This window comes from Parasteatoda tepidariorum, chromosome 1, assembly GCF_043381705.1.
Source record: "Parasteatoda tepidariorum isolate YZ-2023 chromosome 1, CAS_Ptep_4.0, whole genome shotgun sequence".
In the NCBI taxonomy this organism is placed as follows: domain Eukaryota; kingdom Metazoa; phylum Arthropoda; class Arachnida; order Araneae; family Theridiidae; genus Parasteatoda; species Parasteatoda tepidariorum.
The window spans coordinates 63054815-63077402 of NC_092204.1; the positions used below are offsets into that span (position 1 = coordinate 63054815).

At 27.8% G+C, this 22588-nt stretch overlaps 1 protein-coding gene across 1 annotated transcript; it reads left to right on the forward strand.

The window, feature by feature from the left end:
• The first annotated feature begins 2729 nt into the window (after window positions 1-2729).
• On the forward strand, window positions 2730-22170 carry LOC107455785 (protein phosphatase 1 regulatory subunit 37). The gene is made up of 12 exons (XM_016073492.3): window positions 2730-3080; window positions 4622-4719; window positions 5478-5541; window positions 6302-6402; window positions 7184-7303; window positions 8946-9096; window positions 9662-9807; window positions 10447-10578; window positions 10669-10810; window positions 16257-16420; window positions 17273-18029; window positions 21330-22170. The coding sequence occupies exons 1-12, from the start codon at window positions 2909-2911 to the stop codon at window positions 21413-21415; spliced, it is 2133 nt and encodes a 710-aa protein (XP_015928978.1). The 5' UTR covers window positions 2730-2908; the 3' UTR covers window positions 21416-22170.
• Window positions 22171-22588: the final 418 nt, after the last annotated feature.

The window sequence follows — 22588 nt, forward strand, 5'->3', positions numbered from 1 at the left end:
ATAGATTAAATAATAAAAATTACAATTATTAATATTTTTGTGCACAAAATTACTTTTAGATAAATGATTGTCACGCAATTGGTTTAATTAATTTGTGCCAAAAATGATTTAAGTTTAGGAAACAGACACAAAAACATACTTCCTGTGAATAAACATAGCTTTTTCTATGATAGATTTTGAATCATTACCTTGAATTATGGTGATAGCCGCTAACTTTAAATATGGCTCCACTATAGTTAAATCTGAAAAGTGACCAAAAGTTCAACCTTTTTATGTTGATTTTGATTTTTGCTACTTCAGCCTATCTCTGCAAATATATGAGGGAATTTTGCTCACAATTATGAAACAGGTTTATTCAAAAATAATTCAATGTAAAAATGACAATTTTTAGTACTATTTAATTTAATGATAATTTTAAATGCCACTTTGTGAAAATAAAATGAAATCGTTATTTTTGAGTAGAGTAAAGAAGTTTTAAAAATGTTGCGTTTTTGAAATTTCAGTTCTCTAATTCAGTTCAAATTTTAAATCTGTCATTTGAAGTAGTATTTGTAAAAAGGTGTATGACTTGCAATGTTTAATTTTTTTACCATTCTTAAATTTAAAAATAATAATTATTAAAAACTATATTTTTAGCGTGAAATTATCATTCAAAAAACAACTTTCATAATTGTGTGCATTTTTTTCTTCCTTTAATAGATTTAAAGTTAAGACGAAATATACAAAAAAAGAAATTAATTTTAAGAGCTCTTTATGTTCAACTACACGTCACATTAAATTATTGGGATTACATTTTCTTGATTGCGGTTACCACCATATTTTTTCAGAGTCAAGAAAAGCTAATCGTTCAAAAAAATATGGTTTAACATGGGGAAATACGTTTTTGTGCTTAAATTATTTTATGTACTGATTACTTATATTTTATAACCATCATTGAACAGCAGACCCAATTTTTAGTTTACGACTACCAATGTTCAACTCTGTAGCCTTGTAATTTTGAGCTCAACTAGAAGACAAAAGAACTGAATCAAGTCTCGCGAGAAATTTGTCTTCGTGGAGGACTTTTTTGATGAAACTGACCCGCATTTGCAAAGGAATTCTGGCTCACGATCTGTCTACCATCAACGATATTTGCACTCCCATAGTGATCGATGCGAGCCGGGTGCGGTATTCAAATTGACTAGCCATCGCTGGGATTCGAACCTGGAGCACGTCATAGGGAAAGAAGCACTCTATCCCCTGAGCCACCAGGGCTCGCACATATAAGTTAACATGTTAGCACATATATGTAGTTAAATTGAATTCTCGAACCATTTTAGTACGTGAGAGCTTTTAAAGCTCTCGATCCTTTTTTTCTCCTGCATTGTACTTGTATATATACTGAATAATCTTTGTAAAGAATGAAATAAAAAATATTTTATGGATCGCAAACTAATGTTTAAGTGAGGAAAAAGACAAGATCAGTTTATTTGTTGGAAAAAGTTATATGGTGCCGTTGGTAATTGCTTGGGTCATTTCGAGTTTTACTTTTATCAGTCAAGTCACCTAGGTTTAATTATCTTAATGGCATGTATGCTATGATGGTTCTCAATACTGATTCGTCTGATGTAGGTAATAAGTGCTTGTTATCCTTTCTAACTTAAATATTAATTTAAAACTTTAAATATATAAATTCTGTTGTTGTTGTAGTTCCTTTACGTCGCACTAGAGCTGCACAATGGGCTATTGGCGACGGTCTGGGAAACATCCCTGAGGATGATCCGAAGACATACCATTACAATTTAAGGACAATACTAGACATATGTAAAGGACGACAATAACAAACTTATACACTTTAAAACGCTTTTTTTCTCTTTTTATTTTTTATTAGTTAGCATTTTAATAAGTTATTATTAATGCTAGTAAAATTAGTTCAAAGAAAATTAATACAAAGGAAATTAAAGAGCTTACGTTTTGAAACGACGGTTTGATTTGAAAAGGGCTCAAATTTTTATTATTCCAAGGGAGCTCAATAAACTAGAGCCCCTGAATTTGAGGAGCCGTACAATAGGCTAGTTACACCACTGCGTGACGAATGCATGTTATCTCTAGATCATATTCAGGGATGTTTCCCTGACCATCGATAATAGCCCATTGTGCAGCTCTAGTGCGACGTAAATAAAAGTACTGTATTGTACCTTACAATTCTTTTGGGCGATATTAACCATTGTTGATCACTCTTCCCATCGATAGAACCGAAAGGTGATCGGAGTTGCGTGATTGTTGTTGTTGTTGTAGTTGTAGTTCATTTATGTCGCACTAGAACTGCACAATGGGCTATCGGCGACGGTCTGCGAAACATCCCTGAGGATGTTCCGAGGACATGCCATCACAATTTTGATCCTCAACAGAGGGGATGGCACCCCTGCTTCGGTAGCCCAACGACTCATTAAACAAAGAAAATGCTTTACGGTAGCACAGTTTAACGAGGACCAATACCGCACACCCTCGGTCCCTACGCAGACTGATCCAAGTGGTCACCCACCTGCACACTGACCGCAGCCAGTGATGCTTGACTTCGGTGATCTGCTGGGAACCGTGTCTTAACGATCTCAGTCCACTGCGGGACTCGGAGTTGCGTGAATTGCATTGAGTGTGAATAGCAACTAAGTCAAGGAATTATTTTTATTTTAAAGATCAATATCTCTCAACAATCGTGGCCTTTAACTCAGCTGACTGATACTTTTGTTATTGTAAATGGCAACATTTTTTCGTTTTACTTTTATTTTTTACGAAGGCAGACGACGAATGCTAATTGATTGCATATTTACATTAAAAAAATAATTTGCAGTACTTATTTTACTCTTTTTTTCATTGATTAGTAATCAATGAGATCATTCACGTTTGACAAACGCTGCGGTTCAGAGAGATGAATTCTAATACGTCTGTTTCCGCGCCATCTACTCCGACGGAGCAAATTAAACAAATCCACTCCAATGTTTCTGCCAAGAAAAAAGCCAAATGTAGTAATCGAGTTCACTTTCCCGCAGATGAAATACTTGTTACCTGTTATTTAGAACCCCCCGATCCATGGTCGAAAGGTATACTAAGATTATATTGCGTACTAAAACTGTGTTATAAAGATGTTCAGTAAACCTGAGTTTCTATAATATAAAAAGACTATGCATTAATGATAATGCATGAAAGATAATGCATTTTTTTTATGTCTATGCTTCCCTTTAATTACTTAATTTATAAAATTTTATTATAATCTTGATACTATATTTATACCAATATTATTGTTTAATTCATAATGTGTTGTCTGCTTTGATGTGTATTTCATGAAATTTTAGATTTTGTACCTACAGTTAAACCTCTATTTAACGAAGTCGCTAAATCTCGATAAAAAAAGTTCGTTATAGGGAGAATTCGTTAAATAGAAAATCACCTTTTGAAATATTTAAGCAACACAAACACGTATTGAATTTATAAACACTAGACATAATTAAAATAGCAATTGATACACCTTTATCTTGTAAACGGGTATCTACTATTTATTTTATAAATTTTAACCATAAAAGAAATATGCATGGAAAACAAGAATCAAGCAAAACATGATCCAGTGTTACACTATCACGCTACATACAATTTTAACTAAAAAAAGCTAAATTTATGTATAAAATTATAGCTGCATTTATTATAAAAGTGATTTTAAACATACATTACCGCATGCGCTCTTAACTGTAATTGCTACTGATAAATTCCTTTAATTTTGTAAGTTTTTCGTTTGAAATGCAAATAAAAAGGGAAAAGGATTTTACTGCTTTCTTTAAAAGTTTGACTTCGAAAATCAATTCAAGGTAATTTCTCTCTTAAAATACACTAACAAGTTTGAAATGTTCTGAAATATTTGGGGAAATAGGGAAAGTGGATCTTGAAAAGTTCATTAAATAGAAAATTCACTTCCCTTTTTGAAAGTTATTTTACGAAGAAATTTCCAATATGTTCTTGGTTCCTTGAAAAAAATTACAAAATGGAACTTTATTAAATAAAAGTCTGGCTGTATTAATTTTTTTTTCGGGATAAAAAATTATTTGTTTTTCATGGAATCTTATTTATTATTAGTTTATATCAGAACATGTGGAACAACATAAAGTTTTTATGGAAAGTTAAGTCATATTTAATTTCTAGTTATCAAAAATTTATTCTTTTAAGTTTGTGATTTTAGATTCATAAAATTTTGATTAGGTTTTTTACTAAAAGTGGAGAGCTTAGGTACTGGTTTTAATGTTTTTTCACTTAGTCACAGAAGCAGAACCATATGTTCACAAAATTACAGATAGATAATTCATAATTGCATGAAAATTGAACCTTTAAAAGTCTCGAGTATCTCTTAGATCTTTAATATGAAATCCATTCTTAACTAAAAGATTAGCCATATTTGTCCACCTCATTGTTACTGCTGGAACAATTTTACGAAAAACGAAAATTAATGAATAAATCATTTCTGAGATTAAATTTAGAGAAAAAAATTTCTGAACTATTTATGCATGTTATTTTAAAAATATGGGTAAAAGAATCATAGCATTTCTTACATTAGGTTTGTATTGATTTATATATGAATAATTTTTTTATTTTTTAGTGTATGCTAATACATTGAATACACTGATTTCTGCATACATTGCTGCTAGTGATAAACAGGGAATAAAACCTTTGCCTTGTGTTTTGGATCAACTGCAGGTATTTATTTATTAAAGATTATTAATTAATAAATTGTGACTTATTTAGTTATATTTTCATCATCAAATTTCATCTTATTTACCAATTTTTTTTCCTTCTAATTTTTGTAAAATTTTATCTATTTTACTGAGGTTAAACTTGTTTTTCAAGATAATACATGAAATTTTTTTTTTGCTGTAAGTAACTAAATTTATCAAAAGTGAATAGTGATCAGATCAGAAGTAAATTTTACGAATTTAAAAAATATTTTCATAAATTAAATGTGATTTTAAACCTTTTAAATTATATTGGATTCAAAAGAGAATATGAGACCATTCATATTTTGTAAATTACATATCCTTGTAAAGAAATAAGAATTCAGCATTTTGCATTTGAGGATGTATTAGCTAACAAATTTTTTTTTAGCAAACATTCACATATTTTTCTGAAAAATGCTTTTTAAAAAAATAAAGAAAATTAGAAAAGAAAGCCAGAAGTAGAATTAGGAAAGAAAAATTGCTTTTGTTAATGATTTTTGTATATATTCCTATTCCATACAATATTTTGAAAATGATACCTCATAGTTAAAAATGTTGATTGTTATTAGCGTTTAGTAATATTTAATCCTTGTAAAAAATCAAAAATCAGATTTTTATTTTTGAAAAATAAAGTAATTCAAATTTTTTTTTTTAGTTGAGTTTTCAATAACTCCATGTTTTAGCTTAAGGTGCTTTGTATTTAAAACTTAGCCTATTCTTGAAACTTTGTTTTATTTTTAGGAATTTGAAAGCAATTCTAACCAACTGGAAGAAAATCCTCGCTCATTTGATCTTAGTATATTAGGTAAGTTCAAAATATATTTGTTACATTTTTAAATTTTGTGAAATGTTTGTAAATATTTTTGCTAAATTCAAAATCCTAAGTTACTTGGTCAAAAAAATCAGAATGATACATTTTGTTCTAACTTTTAAGTTTTTCTGAAATCGTATTTTGTTAAATTAATACTTGATTATTACAAAATGCAGTAAATTGGAAATTATCAATATTTGAATTGGATTTCCATGAATATGTTTTCTTTTTTTACTGTAAATTTGTTATGTTAAAAAAAAAAGAAACAGAAAATCCAAAATTAATGTTCCTATGTTCTAAGAAAAATTAATGTCCCTATGTTTAAGATATTTTTCAAATGAAGTAAAAAAAAAAATTGATTATTTTTTTCTATTTGTCTCTTTAATTAAAGGAATCAAATTAGTTTTTAATTTCCACAGAAAAACTATCTTATGTGTTATACATTATTAAAAAATAAAAATTATATTTGAAATAGCCAAATTTTTTTAATTAGCTATAGTTAATTTTGCTCTTACATTTGGATGGCTTAATGTCTTACATACTTTTTTCAACCATTAGTTTTTTTAGTTTTCATTTTTATACATAAAGCTACATATGGCTATTAATGGCTTTAATAGAGGAAGAAAGTACTTATTCATAGAATTGAATTTATTTGTAGTATTATGAATATGACTATGTAAGCATTTGAACTTCTACATCTTTCACTCTTTGCTATTGGATTATAAGAGAATAATTTTACATTTGTTTATAACAGGTGAAAAACTTAGCTTGAAACACTGTGAAGCTTTAGAAGAAATTCTTAGAAGACTCCAATTTAACTTAGTTGACTTAGAAGGCTGTTACTTAGATGATGAGGTATGTATTCTTATAATTTATGCTTACAGTACAGGCAATTACAAAAACTGCTGCTATTTCTTTTTTGTGAAATTTAATTCCTTCTCCAATTTAAATTTTTATAAATTCTGAATGATTTGTGAACTACTGAAGTTGAAAGTGATTGTGAAACATGTTTGAAGTTTTTATTTTTCCTAATTTAAACTGATTTTTATTAATGAACAATTTTTTTAACTTTCACATTTACTCCAATTTGTCTTAAATATTTGTACTGGTAACTATAATAGCTATTTGATAATATATTGCATGTCATAAATTTTTATACTCTTTCATTATTTTGGAAAACAAAATCAACGAACTTCAAAAGCTTTTTTATTGTGCTACATTTTAAAACTTAAATCGTCTTCTATATATTAATAGTCTTAGTCTTAAATATATAAATGTACAAGTAACCTATAAATATTTCACCTGGATACTAAAAATTATCCTTAGATAAAATCAATCTGTTTCCGCAATTTTTAACTGCTCTCAAATTATATTTTTGACCAGAATTTAGTATACATTGCTTAAAATTTTGAATAACGTAATGCTCATTCTGTTAATTTTGATTTTAAAAAATTCTCTTTTTTTTTGTTTCCTTTGTTAGTAATAATTTATTTATGTTTTTTAAAAAAATTTCCATTATATATTCTCTTTCTTCTTATGAGTAATTTCCTTTGCTAATCAACTAAGCACAAATTTTTCTCAATACTGAATTTATCTCCAAAGTTTAAATATATATCTTAAAATGTTATTATTCTAGGGTGCTGCTGCCTTTTTTGATATGATTGAATACTATGATTCAGCTGAACAGTTGAATATATCTTTTACGAAGCAAATAGATTGCCGTGGGTGGCAAGCATGTTCTCGGATGTTAAAAAAGGTACTTCCCGAACTTTTCTTAATAGAGGTGTATTCAGAACTATTTTTCAATTTCGAACTTTAGTCTATACCCATTAGCTAATATAGAATTTCTTATATCAACTTTAATATTATTGTTTTAACCTCCCCCCCCCTCCTATTTGTCTGTTCTGGTTTTCTCTAGAAATTTCCAATTTTGGNTATTCAGAACTATTTTTCAATCTCGAACTTTAGTCTATAACCATTAGCTAATATAGAATTTCTTATATCAACTTTAATATTATTGTTTTAACCTTCCCCCCCCCCTCCTATTTGTCTGTTCTGGTTTTCTCTAGAAATTTCCAATTTTGGCAACTGTTCTCCAATTATTTGCTTTCGCTATCCCTTTTCACACAAACAGTTCACCTTTGTTGGAGTCTGTTTTGACTTTTCTTTTATGTTTATTCAGAGATCTCTCTAAAAAATAAAAAAGGGTTTGGTGCTCTTTTAAAGACAAGGGAACTTTCAGTTTTAAAGGACACTTATCTTTCAAATTATATCAATTATATTTAGATAGGTTAGTGCCCTTCAAAACAGAATTCAAAATTTTCAAATAATTATAGGAAATAATATTTTATACATATTAACTTAGCCTAAAAATAATTCGCAGTAATTATGGTTTCCTCGTTCAGTATTCTCTTTTCTTAAAATAAAAAAGAGCATTTTTGTTTTTTAAAAAAAAAGGGGAAGCAACATTTTTCAAAAACGGAAAGGAGTGTGCATTTAACTTTGTAAAAGGTTATATAACCAGCCTATTTGAAATTTTATATCTCGAAGAATATTGCCTTGTCAGGTTCTTTAAATATTTTGTACAGTTCTATTATTTTATTCTATTTGTACGTTTGTACAGTACCAGTTATTCCTATTCCTCTTGAATCCATTGTCTTGAATTTCACCTTATGAAGACTTTCCTTTCAAATATTGAAGGTGCTTTTCACACATTTTTAATATCCATGTCTCTAATACATTTCTTAGTGAAGTTCATGAGTTTTGTTCATCAATAAGTTGAAGAAAACTGATCTTGAGATATTTCTTCAGACCTCACAGGAATTTATTCATTCTTCTCTTCTGTATTTTTTGTATTACATTATTGCTATTAATATGTTTTAAAATTTCCTCTTCTAATGAAAGTAATGTTTGTGCAAATTTTCTGAAGAAGTTTTATAGTTAAAAGGGTTACTTGAAATTGAAATGGATTATAAAGCTTTTTACAGGGCTCCCACAAGTCTGTGAGAACAGGGAAAACCTGGAATTGTCAAGGAATTTTATTTTAACTATAAAAAGCAGGGAATAGTCAGGGGAAGCTCAATTTTTACAAAAAACCTTGATAATTCCTATATAATATCTGGAAAATATCCAGTCTTAGAATTGTCAGTAACAGTAATCAGTTATTGAGATTCAAGCTAAATAATTCTAACATTTATTACAATTATTTTATAAAATCATACTTCTTAATGAAACTTTTCCATGGAAACCTGGAAAAGTCAGGAAATTTTTTTTCTGAAATTGAATTTGAGCCCACTTTTTAATACTTTACCTCTTTTTAAACTTTTGATAGTTTAATCTTAATTATCAGTTATTCACAGTAAAATAAAGATGTTTATGTTTTATTCTTTTTTTTTTAGACTCCATCATTGATTCATCTGAATGCGAGAAGTACTGGTCTGAATGAGCAGGTTCTCTTAATTATTGGTAGGGCTTTGCGCTTAGGATCAAATTTAGTCACTTTGCATCTTGAAAACTGTGGTATTTTTGGAAGATGCCTTGTTATATTAGGTAATTGCTATTAATTTTGGAAAACTTATTATTATACATATTAAAGTTAGTGAAAAGGGAGAAAACAAAAGTAGTTTTAAGAAAATTCTAGCATAAAAAATATCTTTTCTTTTTTTAAGAAACTCTTATGTGTTTCATAAATTTAAGAAAACTTAATATAGAAAGATAAGTATTTGTAGGTGAAATATGAGGAGTTCTGATAACTTTTTTCCAGTAATTTTTTCTAGAAATATCGAAGAGATTATTTTATTAAGAATAACTTACTGTTTAATATTTTGTGGAATATAAGGAAAGTATTTTTCCAATTTTTATTAAAATTGAACCAGCAGTAAAATTGTAAAGTTCTTAATTGATAAAAAAAATTTTTTTCCTTCTATTTCAATATTTGAAATATTTATTTGATTTTGACATTTGAATATATGCTAATTATTTAAAATGTTATTTTATTTTTAAAAAAATTCTCATATCAAAAAGTTTTTAAACCGAAGGAGAAAAAAGTTTTCCTCGTATTATTGACTAAGTAATAGGCTTCATAAAAAATTTAATTTTTTTTCCTCTTTTTCAGTTGCAGCCCTGAAGATGAATACTACATTGCGGGAACTATTTCTTGCAGAGAATAAAATATCCTCTGCAGATGGTTTTCAGTTAGGAAATTTACTAAGAACCAATACTCATCTTGAATTGATTGACTTAAGTAATAACAAGTTGGGGGTAAATATAGTTTTTTGCTCTTCATTTTTTAATTTAAAATTATATTCTTAAAAATTAATTTAAGGAAGTTTAATATGCTTTTTTAAAAATTGAACAATACAATACCTATCTGTTTATTTAATCATGGATTGTTACCTGGATCCCAGGTTTTCCGAATTTAGATAAAATAAGTCCTTGGAAAATTAAATTCTTAATTGCTTTTTCATAATTTTAAATCTTGATCTTTTTAATGTTAAACATTGTATTGTAAATATAGATCTTAAATTTCTATATTTTTCAAATTTCTTAAATAGGTACTTTCTATATTATGGCCAAATAGTATAAATTTCCTCATAACAGACCACTTATATGAATAAATAATAGAAATTTGTTCAAAAGAATACCTATTATTTATAGTTATATATTATGAAATTTAAACAATTCAATTGTATTATGTAAAGGTATTACATAATGTAGTGGAATATTTATTTTTCTATTGAAAAATCTTATACTTTTTAAGACAAGATTTCTGATAGTGATAATATTTATCTTTGTGAAATTTGTTTTTATAACTAAACAATGAATATGTAATTAAAAACTTTCATTGTATTTATGTAGTTTGATATATTTTTTATTCCTAATTTCTACTCTGATTTTTAGGATGAAGGGTTAACTCATGTGATGGATAGTCTTGGACAGCAATCTAATACATCTGGCAGAGGGCTCAGTACTTTAATATTATGGAATAATGAAATCACTATTAAAAGCATGGCATGCATTTCAAGGGCACTGGTATGGCTTTTTTTAAAAAAATTAAAATATTTCTTTTAATGTTAATTGCTTTTAAGTTCTATTTTCTTATTTATTTTGTATTGTTTGCAGACTGCAGCACGGGCTCTTCGAAGGTTAAATCTAGGCAGTAATGAAATAACTAGTGCCGGTATTTTAGATTTGAAGCAGAGTTTTATTTGTAACAGGACAATTGAAATCTTGGAGCTGGAGAATGCAGCCATAACATCTGATGGTAAGACATATTTAAAAATTATTTTCTTTCGAGTGTATAAATTGTTTTGTTTGACAGTTGTATGGTTAAAAAGATAATAACAGTATATTTTAAGCAAATGTTAAGTTTGGTTTCTCTTTATCAAAGTATCGTTTTCAGTTTATGTAAGTAAATTATACCTAAATCGATATTTATTATATTTACACCTAACAGTTTAGTGATTAAATAATCCGGTCCCTTTTCGCTATGAAATCTAATATTATATCTCTATATATACATATTATATCTCTAAAGTTTAATTGGGACTTGATTCAATAGGGATAGTTAAATTTTTAAATAAATTGCTAAATTAATGAAAAATATTTATTCTCTTTGGGATGGGGATTGCTCTTACTATGTCAATTTAATAATTATAAAAGCAAGTTTTGATTTGTTAATAACTTCTCACCACTCACACAATTATTTCTCTGATTTTGTGCCTCGCCTTTAAATTTGAATTTATTTTAGTTTTTCAAAACTAAACAAACTTTTTAAGCCTCAATTTAAACAATTAGGGGAGAGTTGGGTAGCCCCGCTCACTTAAGGAGTATTGCTTATATTTCTGTATAATATTGAGTAATAATCAATATTTTTGTATGTTTCTATTGTTTTATCATCTAATTAAATAATGCAAAAAGAATAAACCAAAAAAAGAATAGTTTAACTTAAAAAAATAGAAATTTAAAAAAACATGTTTTTCAGCTCGTTTCCAAATGTGTCGGGTAGCCCTGCCCAGTTACAAAAATTATGTTTTAGACTGTTTTTTTTAGGTGTAAATGAAAATGACCAATATATTGACAATAGGTAAACCATTTTTATCACGAAATTATTTTATTTATTACATATTTATATACTTTTAGTCAATTCTATCATTTAATAACAATAATTTAATAAAACCAATACTTGTTGTTAAAAATGCATATAACATTTAAATTTGAAGCAATAAAATAATAATCTTTGCAACCGTACATTTATCGACGAAATAAAATTGGGCGGTGATACCCGACATTCATGTGAGCGGGGCTACCCGAAATCCAATTTTTTTGTAAATTTGTAATTACTCGAACAATTTTTCACATATAAACTTCTTTCTTTGTGCAAATTAAACTTAAGACTACATACTTTAATGCTGTATGTATAGAAAAAATTATTTTTTTAGTATTAAAATGAAGTTTAATCGAAACATTCAACGAATTTTTCTTAATTTCATGACTACTGTATTCAACATATTTTCAAAACTATTGTTTACCATGTTAACAGCTGTATAAATACTTGGAACTTTGAAAATAATCTTTTTTAAATATAACTATTAATGTCCGATGGCCCATTGACTTGAAAAAATATTCTATTCATATGAAATTCAAGTGGGTGGGGGTACCCAACTCTCCCCTATGCTTTTAAATGTTTGTGCTTTTAGTTTAAAGTTTAAAAGATTATTATATTTAATATTTACTTTTAAACGTAAGATAATAATGTTCCTTTTCTGTCATTTTATATGTGTATACCTTCAGCTATTCACTGAATGAAAATCTTCCATTTTTTCCAAAAGATCTCCAACTATATAATTTAGATTCTTTGATTAATTTTTTCCCTGGTGTTATTGTTTATTGGTTAATTTTTATCATAAATAAATGAATGTTACTCTGTATTACTTCAATTTTTATTCCTTTGATTGAGAATTCTTAAGTTTTCTTTTTAGTTTTCTAAAAGTTTAATAAAAGTTTTTGAATGCTAGTTTCTGATAAATCATTGGTAGTTTCTTCTAGTTAGTCAGATATTCTCCATTTATCTTAATTTCTTCTTCCAGAACAGCAGTGAACAATTTAAATAATATTGTGGTATCTTAGGCATATTGCTCTTTCCTGTTTGGTTTTTCCTTTTTTAATTTTTTTTTTTTTACCTTTTCTGATTGTTAACGCTAACTTTGTTTGTTTGAAATGATATTAGTGTAAGCTTTTTCGATTCCATTTTCTACAAAGTAAGCAGCATGAAAAACATGCTAATGTTCTAAAAAATCTTTTCAAAGTCAATAATCTGAATGCAAAGCAAATACTAATGTGAAAAGCACTTACATTGCTTAATTAGTTCTCTGAAATAGTTTGATTGGGTTCTATGATGCTAAAATTACTTCTTAAACCTGCTTGTTCTTCAAGATCTGCCGAGTCTAAAACTTATTCCAGTTTGCTGGCTAATATTTTTATAAAGATCTTATGGAGGACTGATATGATGTTTATCAGTCTATAATTCTAATATTCCCTTCATTTCGTTTCTTATATATTTATATGAGTGTGTGTATGTCTGATTCTTTTAAATATAAAAAGGGAATGTGTAAATTAAATATATGAATTTAGATTATGTTTGTTTCTAAATTGATTGTGCATCATGCTTCATTTATGATTGTTAGTAAATATTAGTATTAATCTAGTATTTCAGTATTTACTATTATTCTACTTACATATGCAGTTTAACTATTCACATGAAATTGACCATTTGAATTTATTTAAATAATTCAGAACTAGTAAGTATTTTAGCAAATACAGTTTAAGAGACATACCTAAATATTTCATTTAAGAATGTAATTAAAAAAATGATCTTTGTCGAAGTAAGTTTTTTAATTGTTGTTATATATATTTTCTCATGTGTTATCTTATGAAGCTGATTTGTGATTCATAACATTATGCTTTTTTTCAGGAAAATATATCTTCAAAGCTTACTTTAGTTGTTTAATGTATGCATAATTTTTGAAATGTATTTTCTTTTTGATGATCAGGGATGTAACGACTATTTGGCACTTTTGCCGAATATTCGGTTGACCAAATATTTGGCTGAATTTTCGACCAACAAAATATTAAAAAAAAAAAAATTTGTCAAATTTTTTTTTCTTTTGAATTTGAATATATTTAATAAAGAATAGTCTAAAATCATATCTTTTAATATACATTATTAGAAAATTGTTTTTACGCGTATTTGTTACATTCTAAAACTTGTACATGGCTTGCAAGGATACAACCTAACGGACTATGATCTGTCCGGAAGTTAGTCTGAGAGCTCAAAACAGCTAGTTTAAATTTTCTGAGAAAGGACCTTGGATAAAAATCTTATAGAAAGAGCAAAATTCACAGACATTCATAATCTGTTTAGATGAAAAAGATGCAAAGGGTGGAAGAAATTCTTGCATGGCAAGCTGGGCATGAGTTGGTCTTTAAAGACGAGAAACTATTGTTTTACAGCAAAGTCTCAGCCTCCAAAATGATAGAATTTGGTCCATTTTTATTGATCTCTAAGACATCTTTAACATCTCTAAAAGTCAGCAATGTGTCCTGTATTATCAAAATGCTTCATCGTTGATGATTTGGGGAGGCAATTTCAAAAAGAGGCTAATTCCCATTAGCTTTCATCAAAAAGGAAGTAAAAATCAATGCCCAATATTACAAAACTAATATTTTGGAAAAAGTTTCAATCCCAAGGGTCCAGAGTATGTATGAGATTAAATATGTTTGCTTCCAACAAGAAGGTGCTCCTGTTCTTACCATACATGTGGTTCAGAAGTGGTGCTGCAAAAATTTAGCTGACTTTTTGTTGAAGAATGAATGGCCTCTAAACTCCCCTGATCTGAAATCGTTTGATTGAGAGCCCCGTGGCAGAATCGTGGCGACACACCGACATTGGTGCAGAATGTTACCAAGCTCTTACAGAAGGATTTTTCCTTTAGGAAATAAAAACTTGTTGCTTTTTTTTCCTGCAGAAATTTTCAAAAGATTATATCTTTTCTTCAGAATTTTATTCAAAAGATGCCTTTCTCGCGCATCGGAGTGTGAAAAAAAATGTTAGTGATTTTTTCTATTCTAATTTGAGATGAGAATAATGAAAAGTAAAGAATAATGAAGTAAAAAATGTTGGTTTTCTTTTCCATAAAAATTTTTTTTCTATTTTTTTATGCAGTTATTACTACTAGTTTCCACATAGTTTTTAAAATTCAATATTATTTATTGCAACTGAATCTCGAAATAAAAACACACATTTTGTAACCTCTTTTTGAAAAATCCGATTTGTGTGATTTTGCCGTTGATCTTTTTTTTTTTTAGTAGTTATTGCTGCAGATTTCAAAATTTTTTTTAAAAGTTATGTTGAATTACAAAATGCGAAAAAGGAAATAATTAGTGTGTTATCTTTCTACAAAATGTTAGAATATTGCTTATAATATTAGAATGAAAAAATATCACATATTCCATTAAAAAAATATTTATTTGATCCAATTTTTTTATTTATTTATTTAATTGAATTTTTTTTAAATTAATGCATCTTTTAATTTAAATTAGTAACATATATATTTGTTATTTTTAATTATCATGCAGAAAGATATTAGTATTAGAGAGGTATGTCTCAGAAGGCCCGAAAAAATTCTGCCACAGGGATTGAGAGTATTATTAGGTCATATATATTCTCCCAACTTAATAATTATAAAATCACCACTTTGAGCTAATTCAAAAATTTAATTCATAAGACATGGCAGGAATTTCCAATGGAAGCTATTTGTGTCGCATGTGGTGGATTTAAAAAAGAGACTTCAGCTCGATAAGGAAGTAAGGGGCGGTATTATTCCAAATCATTTATTGTTAAGATACTTAATGATTGCTACTTTAATTTCATGCAAAATGGTTTTTGCATATTTTGTTTTGTATTACTGTAATAAAAATTTGAAACTGTATGAGAACTTATTGGTCAACGTGTATTTATATATATAGCTGTTGGTCAGTTTTTTATTTATCTTAAATATTTCTAATGAATAATTATTATAGGTTTCTTCCCTTTACCTCATACCAATAATATAGCAAAGTTTTGATTAATTTTTAATAATGACTAAACTTATTTATGTGTAAAAAATATTATTTATTAATTATATTTTTAAAAAAAATGTTGCTATTTGGCCGATTTCTTTTTTCCGACTGAATATTCAGCCAAGTCACTATTCGTTACATCTCTAATAAGGATATGCTGCAAATACGGTTAGTTTCTCTCAATTACCTTTTGGCATAATCTTCATGTTGAATTAAATTTTCAGTTATTGCATTACTTATGTTTATTATAGTTTTATGTTTTTTTCTCTTATTATTTCTTGTTTAGCTTTTTTTAACCATATTTTTTATCACTAAAATTAACATTTTTAAATATATTTTCTGGAATTTTGATTTTTTTTAATGGGAAAAACTGTCAACAACATTGATTTCATCTTGAAAAAATGCTTTTTTAAGTTGATTTATTTGCAGTTGTATGCCAAAAGAAACTAAAAGTGATGCTCAAGTTGTTCGTGAAAATACAACAATTTTGTTGTATTATGGTAATTAGATCTTGGTATTTATTTGTGTTTTTTAAGTCAGTTGGTGCTAAACTGTGCTGTAAACTAAAAACATCCTGAATAATTTTTTAGGGGCCTGTGCGTTAGCTGAATATATATCTCAAAACCAATTCATTCAAAAATTGGATATTAGAGGCAATGATATAAGATTGGATGGACTTGAAGCTTTAACTAAAGTAGTGTCAAAAAATTCCAATATTATCAGCTTAAAAATTGATCCAACGTCCAAAGACTTGGTAAGTTTTTATTTTCATATTTGAATGCAGTTAATGTTGGAATCAATAAAAATATGCAGTTTCAACATTATTATTATTATTTTAAGTTTTTTATTTTATTGATTATTTTATTAATGTTTTATTAAATAAAGGCTGGAAAAAATTTTCAAAATGTTTCAATAATTTGATCAATTGCAATATCAGAATAATTTAAAGTATTGCATTACTTACAAGCTTTGCTACTTACAAGCATATACTTACAAGCTGTACTACTGGCTACCTTTTCCACTTATGTTTCAATTTTGGCAATTATTTTTACATTTCCCTCATGATGGAAGCGTGTGTTAAATATTCCTTAAATTAGAATGGTGTTATGGCAGATTTAATGAACCTTGTAAGATAACTTTGCACCATCTATTTTGTAATTCCCCATATTAAATTATTCCAGCCTGTAAATGAAAAACCATAGAGATTTGTGAAGGAATCTGATTTGTAGGTATATATCACATGAGGAAGTGATTATTTAAATATTTTATCCTCGCAAAGGACAGTTTCTGATTGTTAAGATAGTAATTGAATGTCTCCACTTTTTTATAAAAATTTAATGATTTATCAAATCACTATCTATCCACAAGGATTTTATTGTCAATAAGTCAAAGAAATAATTGAAAATGGAATTAATATAGTTAATTAAAAATATTTCCAATTGAACATATTGTTTCTTTATGTTGATTGCAGTTTTTTTAAAACTATTTTTCTTCTTTAAAATGTTAAAGTATTACATGTTGATTTATTATGTTACGTTCCAAAAAACTTTAACCTCAAAGTTGGTTAATTACTACAAATAACATTTGAAAATGTGTATTATTTTAGAGTGAACCCCTGGTAGAGAGACAAGAGAAGATTCAGGAAATAATTAAATGTTGCCAAAGAAATAAAGAAGCCAAAGATTCACTTCCCCCTCAGGATGCTCAGTTAACTACTTTATTTAATGGAATATTTTCACATGTTCTTCCTTCTCCTCAACCAGGTGATTCTCCAAGTCAAAATTTCAAGCCTGATATGGAGAGAAATGATAATACTCGAAATTCTTTCCGAGGTCGTTTCCGAGTCTCAGTTGTTGAACTCAATCAAGAAAATATTTCGAAATCTTCTCCTGGAGTTGATAGATCATTTTCTTTGGATTCAACTCATTATACAATTAAAAATGAGGGCAAAGTTGAAACCGGTGATCCTATTGTAAATAAAAGTGTGAAAACTGTCAATTTGGTGTCAGATCGTATTAAATGGCTGGAGGACCTTAAATTGTCTGGTATTGAATATAATGATCTGTACAGCTCGTTTTCTCCTAAAATAGAGAAAATTGATGGGGATTCCGAAGTGTTCATGTCGGCTGCAGAGATGAGAGATAGGTTTCAACCAAGAGATAGCCTCTGTCTAGAATTGCATGATGGTTTAGGAACCAGCACTGAACCAGAACAAAAAGTAAGGCGTTCAAGCTCACCTACGATCTCTTCTACACCTTCTGTATCTCGCAAAACTCGAAGCATCAAATGTTGCAAGGAACTAGAGGGGCTGGACCTTCGATCAACAGTTCCTTTGTCACCAACTAGACTTCACGAAAGTTTTGGTAAGTTCATGAAATTCGTTGTAGATATTACAGTCTTATATATTGATGTTTGTTTGCCATCATATTTAAAAAATATTTCAAATAAATTATTATTTTTTATTTTGTGTGAGAGTATGTAGGTTTTAAATTATTTAGGAAAAATATATGTGCAACAGAATCTTTTAATATTATTTTACAGGTTATTTTACTGAAGTCTTTTTTTTTGATATTACTGTAGTAATTTTTTTTTTTTTGAGAATATAATAAGGAATACCCTACTATTGGGCTTATGGCAGAAGATAAATTTTAATGGTGGAAATATTTTTATTGCAGTTTTTATGATGAGGAAGCAAGATTATATTAAATGCATATTATACATTGCACTTGTGAAGAATTGATAGTTCACCGATATATCAAAACAATAATTGCTTTTATTTAAGTAATACTGGCCATAAAATTAAATAAAAGAAATAGTAGGCAGAGGAATCCTATAATATGGATGAAGTGATGCATCTTCGAATATGATGAAATTTTTCTAGTAAATTAATAACAGTCGGATTGAGGGTCCCTCGAGCATCCAAAACCCCCTTGTCCTAATAACTAAAATTGTGAAAAAGTGAGTGAATTGTTCCTAACGGACACTTAAAAGTACAGGAAGAAATCTGTAGTTAGCGATTTATCGAATGTTAAAATAACCAAAAACAAAGCCAACCTCGCATTATTAATTTCACATTTTAATTCATTTGGCTATAACTTAATCACCGAAAAAGACAGGGAGAATTAATATAACCCTGTAACTAAAACATTTTTGTGGTAAGAGAAATAAAGTAGCTTAAAGAATAAAGAGTTAAAAATAGATTTTAATGTTGATTTAGTCGTGACAGTGAATTAATGACTGTTTTGTGACAGTTGTATTGAATTAAAAAGTTAGCTGTTATATTGATTGTTAAGAACAGAATAAAATATTTATATTTGCTTTTTATAAAATGTTGTTAAAAATTAAATAATTTGTTTAATTTAATTAAAATTATATTAAGAATGATTTGAAAAATTGAATTTATGAAATTAAAAAAATTTAAAAGCTAGGAAATACGTAATGCCTATGATTGTATCACAGGACTGAATTATTAGACAGAAACTTCTTGCAAAATAGTTACAAATCAGACAGTGTTTGTTTTTATATGCTTGTATATAATGTTTATATATGTATAAAACTTCAGGATCTTAGTTGCAAGTGGAATTGCGTAACTCCATGTTTTTTTTCTTCCATGAGCAGTTAGTAAATTCTATGAAAGTTATTGTTCGTTTTTCGTGTTCTCTCTATGAATTTAATTTTTTATATGAATTGCCATATATTTTCTATATATCACCTATGTATTATATATATATATATGTANTTTCATATATATCATGTCATATGACAATTCATAGAGGAAACATAAAAAACAAAGAATAACTTGCACAGATGTCACTAACTGTACATGAACAAAAAAAAAAATGAAGTTGGGCAATTACATATGCAATCAAGAGTGTGAAGTTTTATATAGTACTGTAAATATTTAGTTCTCAACATCAACTATTTCAGATTTTCCATCAGTTTTGGTTTTACTAAACTAAACTCAGTGGCACGACAGCCCTTGCGGGCCAAGGCCTACTGTGCCCATCTCAGTTTTCTTGACCTTGGGCTCTGAGGTGCAGGAGCAGATGTTCCGGTCAGGTGGTCAGCCAGACGCAGAACTCCCTGTGTTTAGTTCCCAAGCTCGGTACTCATTTATCGACCCACTGAAGGGATGAAAGGCTGAGTCAGCCTTGCCCGGCCCAAGGATCGAACCAGGGACCTGTGGCACGACAGCGCTACCGCTCAGCCATCGGGCGTCTTTGGTTTTACTACTGAACATTAAAATTTATGGAAAGACTGATTTCCTGGCTTTTTTGAAATAGCCTCATGATTTCTTACCTTTAATGAGGAAATAATCTTTAATTGTATTAACTTTTTAGTAATTTGGTGATAAATCTATATATTTTTTTGCATAGGAGTAACCTTAATTATTTAGACGTAATTTAAATTTACAGCAATATTTTTGATATTTATAATTTTTTGTTGATGTTTATTATAAGTGAGGGGTTAGATCCAGGTAAGTCTAAATTATAAATTTTTATTTTTAATGCATTTTTGACTGTGGACAGTATAGCTATTTCGCTTAGTGCAATAGCCAAACAAAAATTTAATATCATTCCTCTGTTGTGGATTGAATAGTGTGAGAAAAGCTACCTTTTGTCTTTTTTAATTTTAGTTGACTCTTACCAACAATTTCTGAATCTTAACTTACCTTGTTCTTGCACCAAGCCATTCAATTTCTAATTGATAATCTTAAATAATTTAATTAAGTGTACTAATTAAATTACATTTTGCACTTTAACATTATCATGAAAGAATATATATGCTATTACAGACCTGCCAGCTCTCAGGCTTTTCTGTCTAATTCTCAGAACCCAAAAATATCAAATTTTGATTTTATCCTACTAAATGTAAGAATTGGCAAACCCATGCACTCTTTGCTTACAATTTTTAAAATTCTTTATCTCTAACTCAATGATTTTTTAATTCAAATGTATTTGGTTTATAGCTGATTCCTTTTTAGTATCTTTTTATAAAAATATTTGAAATGTCTTATAAACCAAAAATAAGTATAATACTGTATAATTTATGCATATAATTTATAATTTATGCATTTATGCTCATTTAAGAGTGATATTTTAATTCATGCTGAAACAGCTAACTTGAGTAATATTTCAATTGTTTCTTTTTCAAGCTCCAAGTTTTTTGTTTATAGCCAAGTTTTGTGAAACTTTAACAAAAAGGTGGCAAAATCACATTTCTTGATATTCTAAAAACTCAGTTTTCTGCTATATAGTTCAAAGACAGTTTTCATTCTTTAGACAGCATAGAAAATTTTGATTCTTTAGACATCATTGATACAAAACGGTTTAAAGTTAGTTACAGGAAATGTAATCCCTACAGTGTGTTGGCCAAATTAAAGTTGGTTGCATGAACCATTCCTACTGAATTAAATTACTGTTTTGCTTTTTTGTACACACAAAATCCATCTCTCTTGTTTTATTTATTCCCCCCCCCTTAAATTTTTAACCTTTGGCAGATCTGCACAGTTATCAAAAAGTAGCTCAGCTAACTTCATGGAAGTTTTGTCACAGCAAATTGATTTTCCTGCAATATAACTGTGTCTTTTAAATTAGGAGGAATATTTCATATTGCTTAATATTATATTAAATTTTATGCTAAGGACTTTTGTTTCTCTTTAGATTTTCAAGAACCTCAAGTTAAAGATGTTCCATTGAATGATCAAATGAACATCAAGTCATCTCATGCTGTATACATGGTTCATTAGTTATGGGATTAACTCCTCAACTCATATAATATTATGGAAATGTTAACCATTAAAATATTTATGTGAATGTTTGAATTTATGAAATAATGTATATTAGCATTGTTCCTTATGTGATTTGTTATTCTTGCCCTGTTTCATTTGTGTAATGTCTCACACAAAATTGGTTTGATTGTTGAATAATACTTTTAAATCTTTTTTTTTTTTTTTTTTTACTTTGTGTTAAGTAAATAATTCTATTAAAAGGTTTGTTTCTATAAGTTATACATTTAAGATTAGTGCTGCATTGTGCCTTCCTGTTACTTATTTATTAGCATTTTTTCTTCTTTGAATCGTGTCTCCTAATTTTTGTTCATTCTGCAAATTTTATTTTAACAATTGTTTTAAATTGTTGATTTCATCACCCTAGAAAGAAAACAAAAGGTTCAATTATTTCTCTTGTGTATTTTGATTGGGTTGAAATTGAAGTATTAGATTATTATTTTAAAAAACGTTTGAGGGAGGAAAATGTAAGAAAAATTAATTTAGCATGCTCAAAAAAAATTTTCTGCAAAAACAGTTATTTTAAACTTAAATAATTTCATGGCTTATTTTTTGAAATATTAATTCATTTTGACATTAATTTTTTTCTTTGTTACAAAATATTTTTATTACAAACTTATGTACTAAAAAGTTAGTGTGACAAATATAATATTTTTTAACATATCAAGATTTAAACCCACCCAAATGGAAGTTAATTTTATTTAAAATCACAAAAATTGAATTTATTACTAAAAATTAAAAGTAAGCTCTCTAATTATTGTTTTATTGCAAAGCAAATTTTAAAGTTGATACTTTTTGCCGAATTATTTTACTTAATGACTTAAGTAAACTTTTTCAATTGTCAATAAATTGATCTAGTATATAATTATAATTGGTGGATTAGAATGATATTGATTTCATGGTTTGTCAGTTTTGATTATTTATCAAGTTTATGTTTTATATCTTTTATTCTCATTCTTTCATTATAGCTTTATTATGGGTAAGCATATTGCACCGGTTGAAATAAAGACATAAATAAAACTTATTATAGGTTATTATGAACAATTTTTTACTACATTATTTTTTTTTATAGTGACTGCGAAAGACAATCACTTTTTTTTTTTTGGTTTCATTGTATATCCTTCAATTTATTTT

What these genes read in the sequence shown, in the direction of transcription:
- LOC107455785 (XM_016073492.3), top strand. Translation starts at nt 2,909, where the DNA reads ATGAATTCTAATACGTCTGTTTCCGCGCCATCTACTCCGACGGAGCAA. An exon ending in TAAGTAATAACAAGTTGGGG is followed by an intron (nt 9,808 to 10,446) that starts GTAAATATAGTT and finishes TCTGATTTTTAG; the next exon opens with GATGAAGGGTTAACTCATGT. An exon ending in TAGACTTCACGAAAGTTTTG is followed by an intron (nt 18,030 to 21,329) that starts GTAAGTTCATGA and finishes GTTTCTCTTTAG; the next exon opens with ATTTTCAAGAACCTCAAGTT.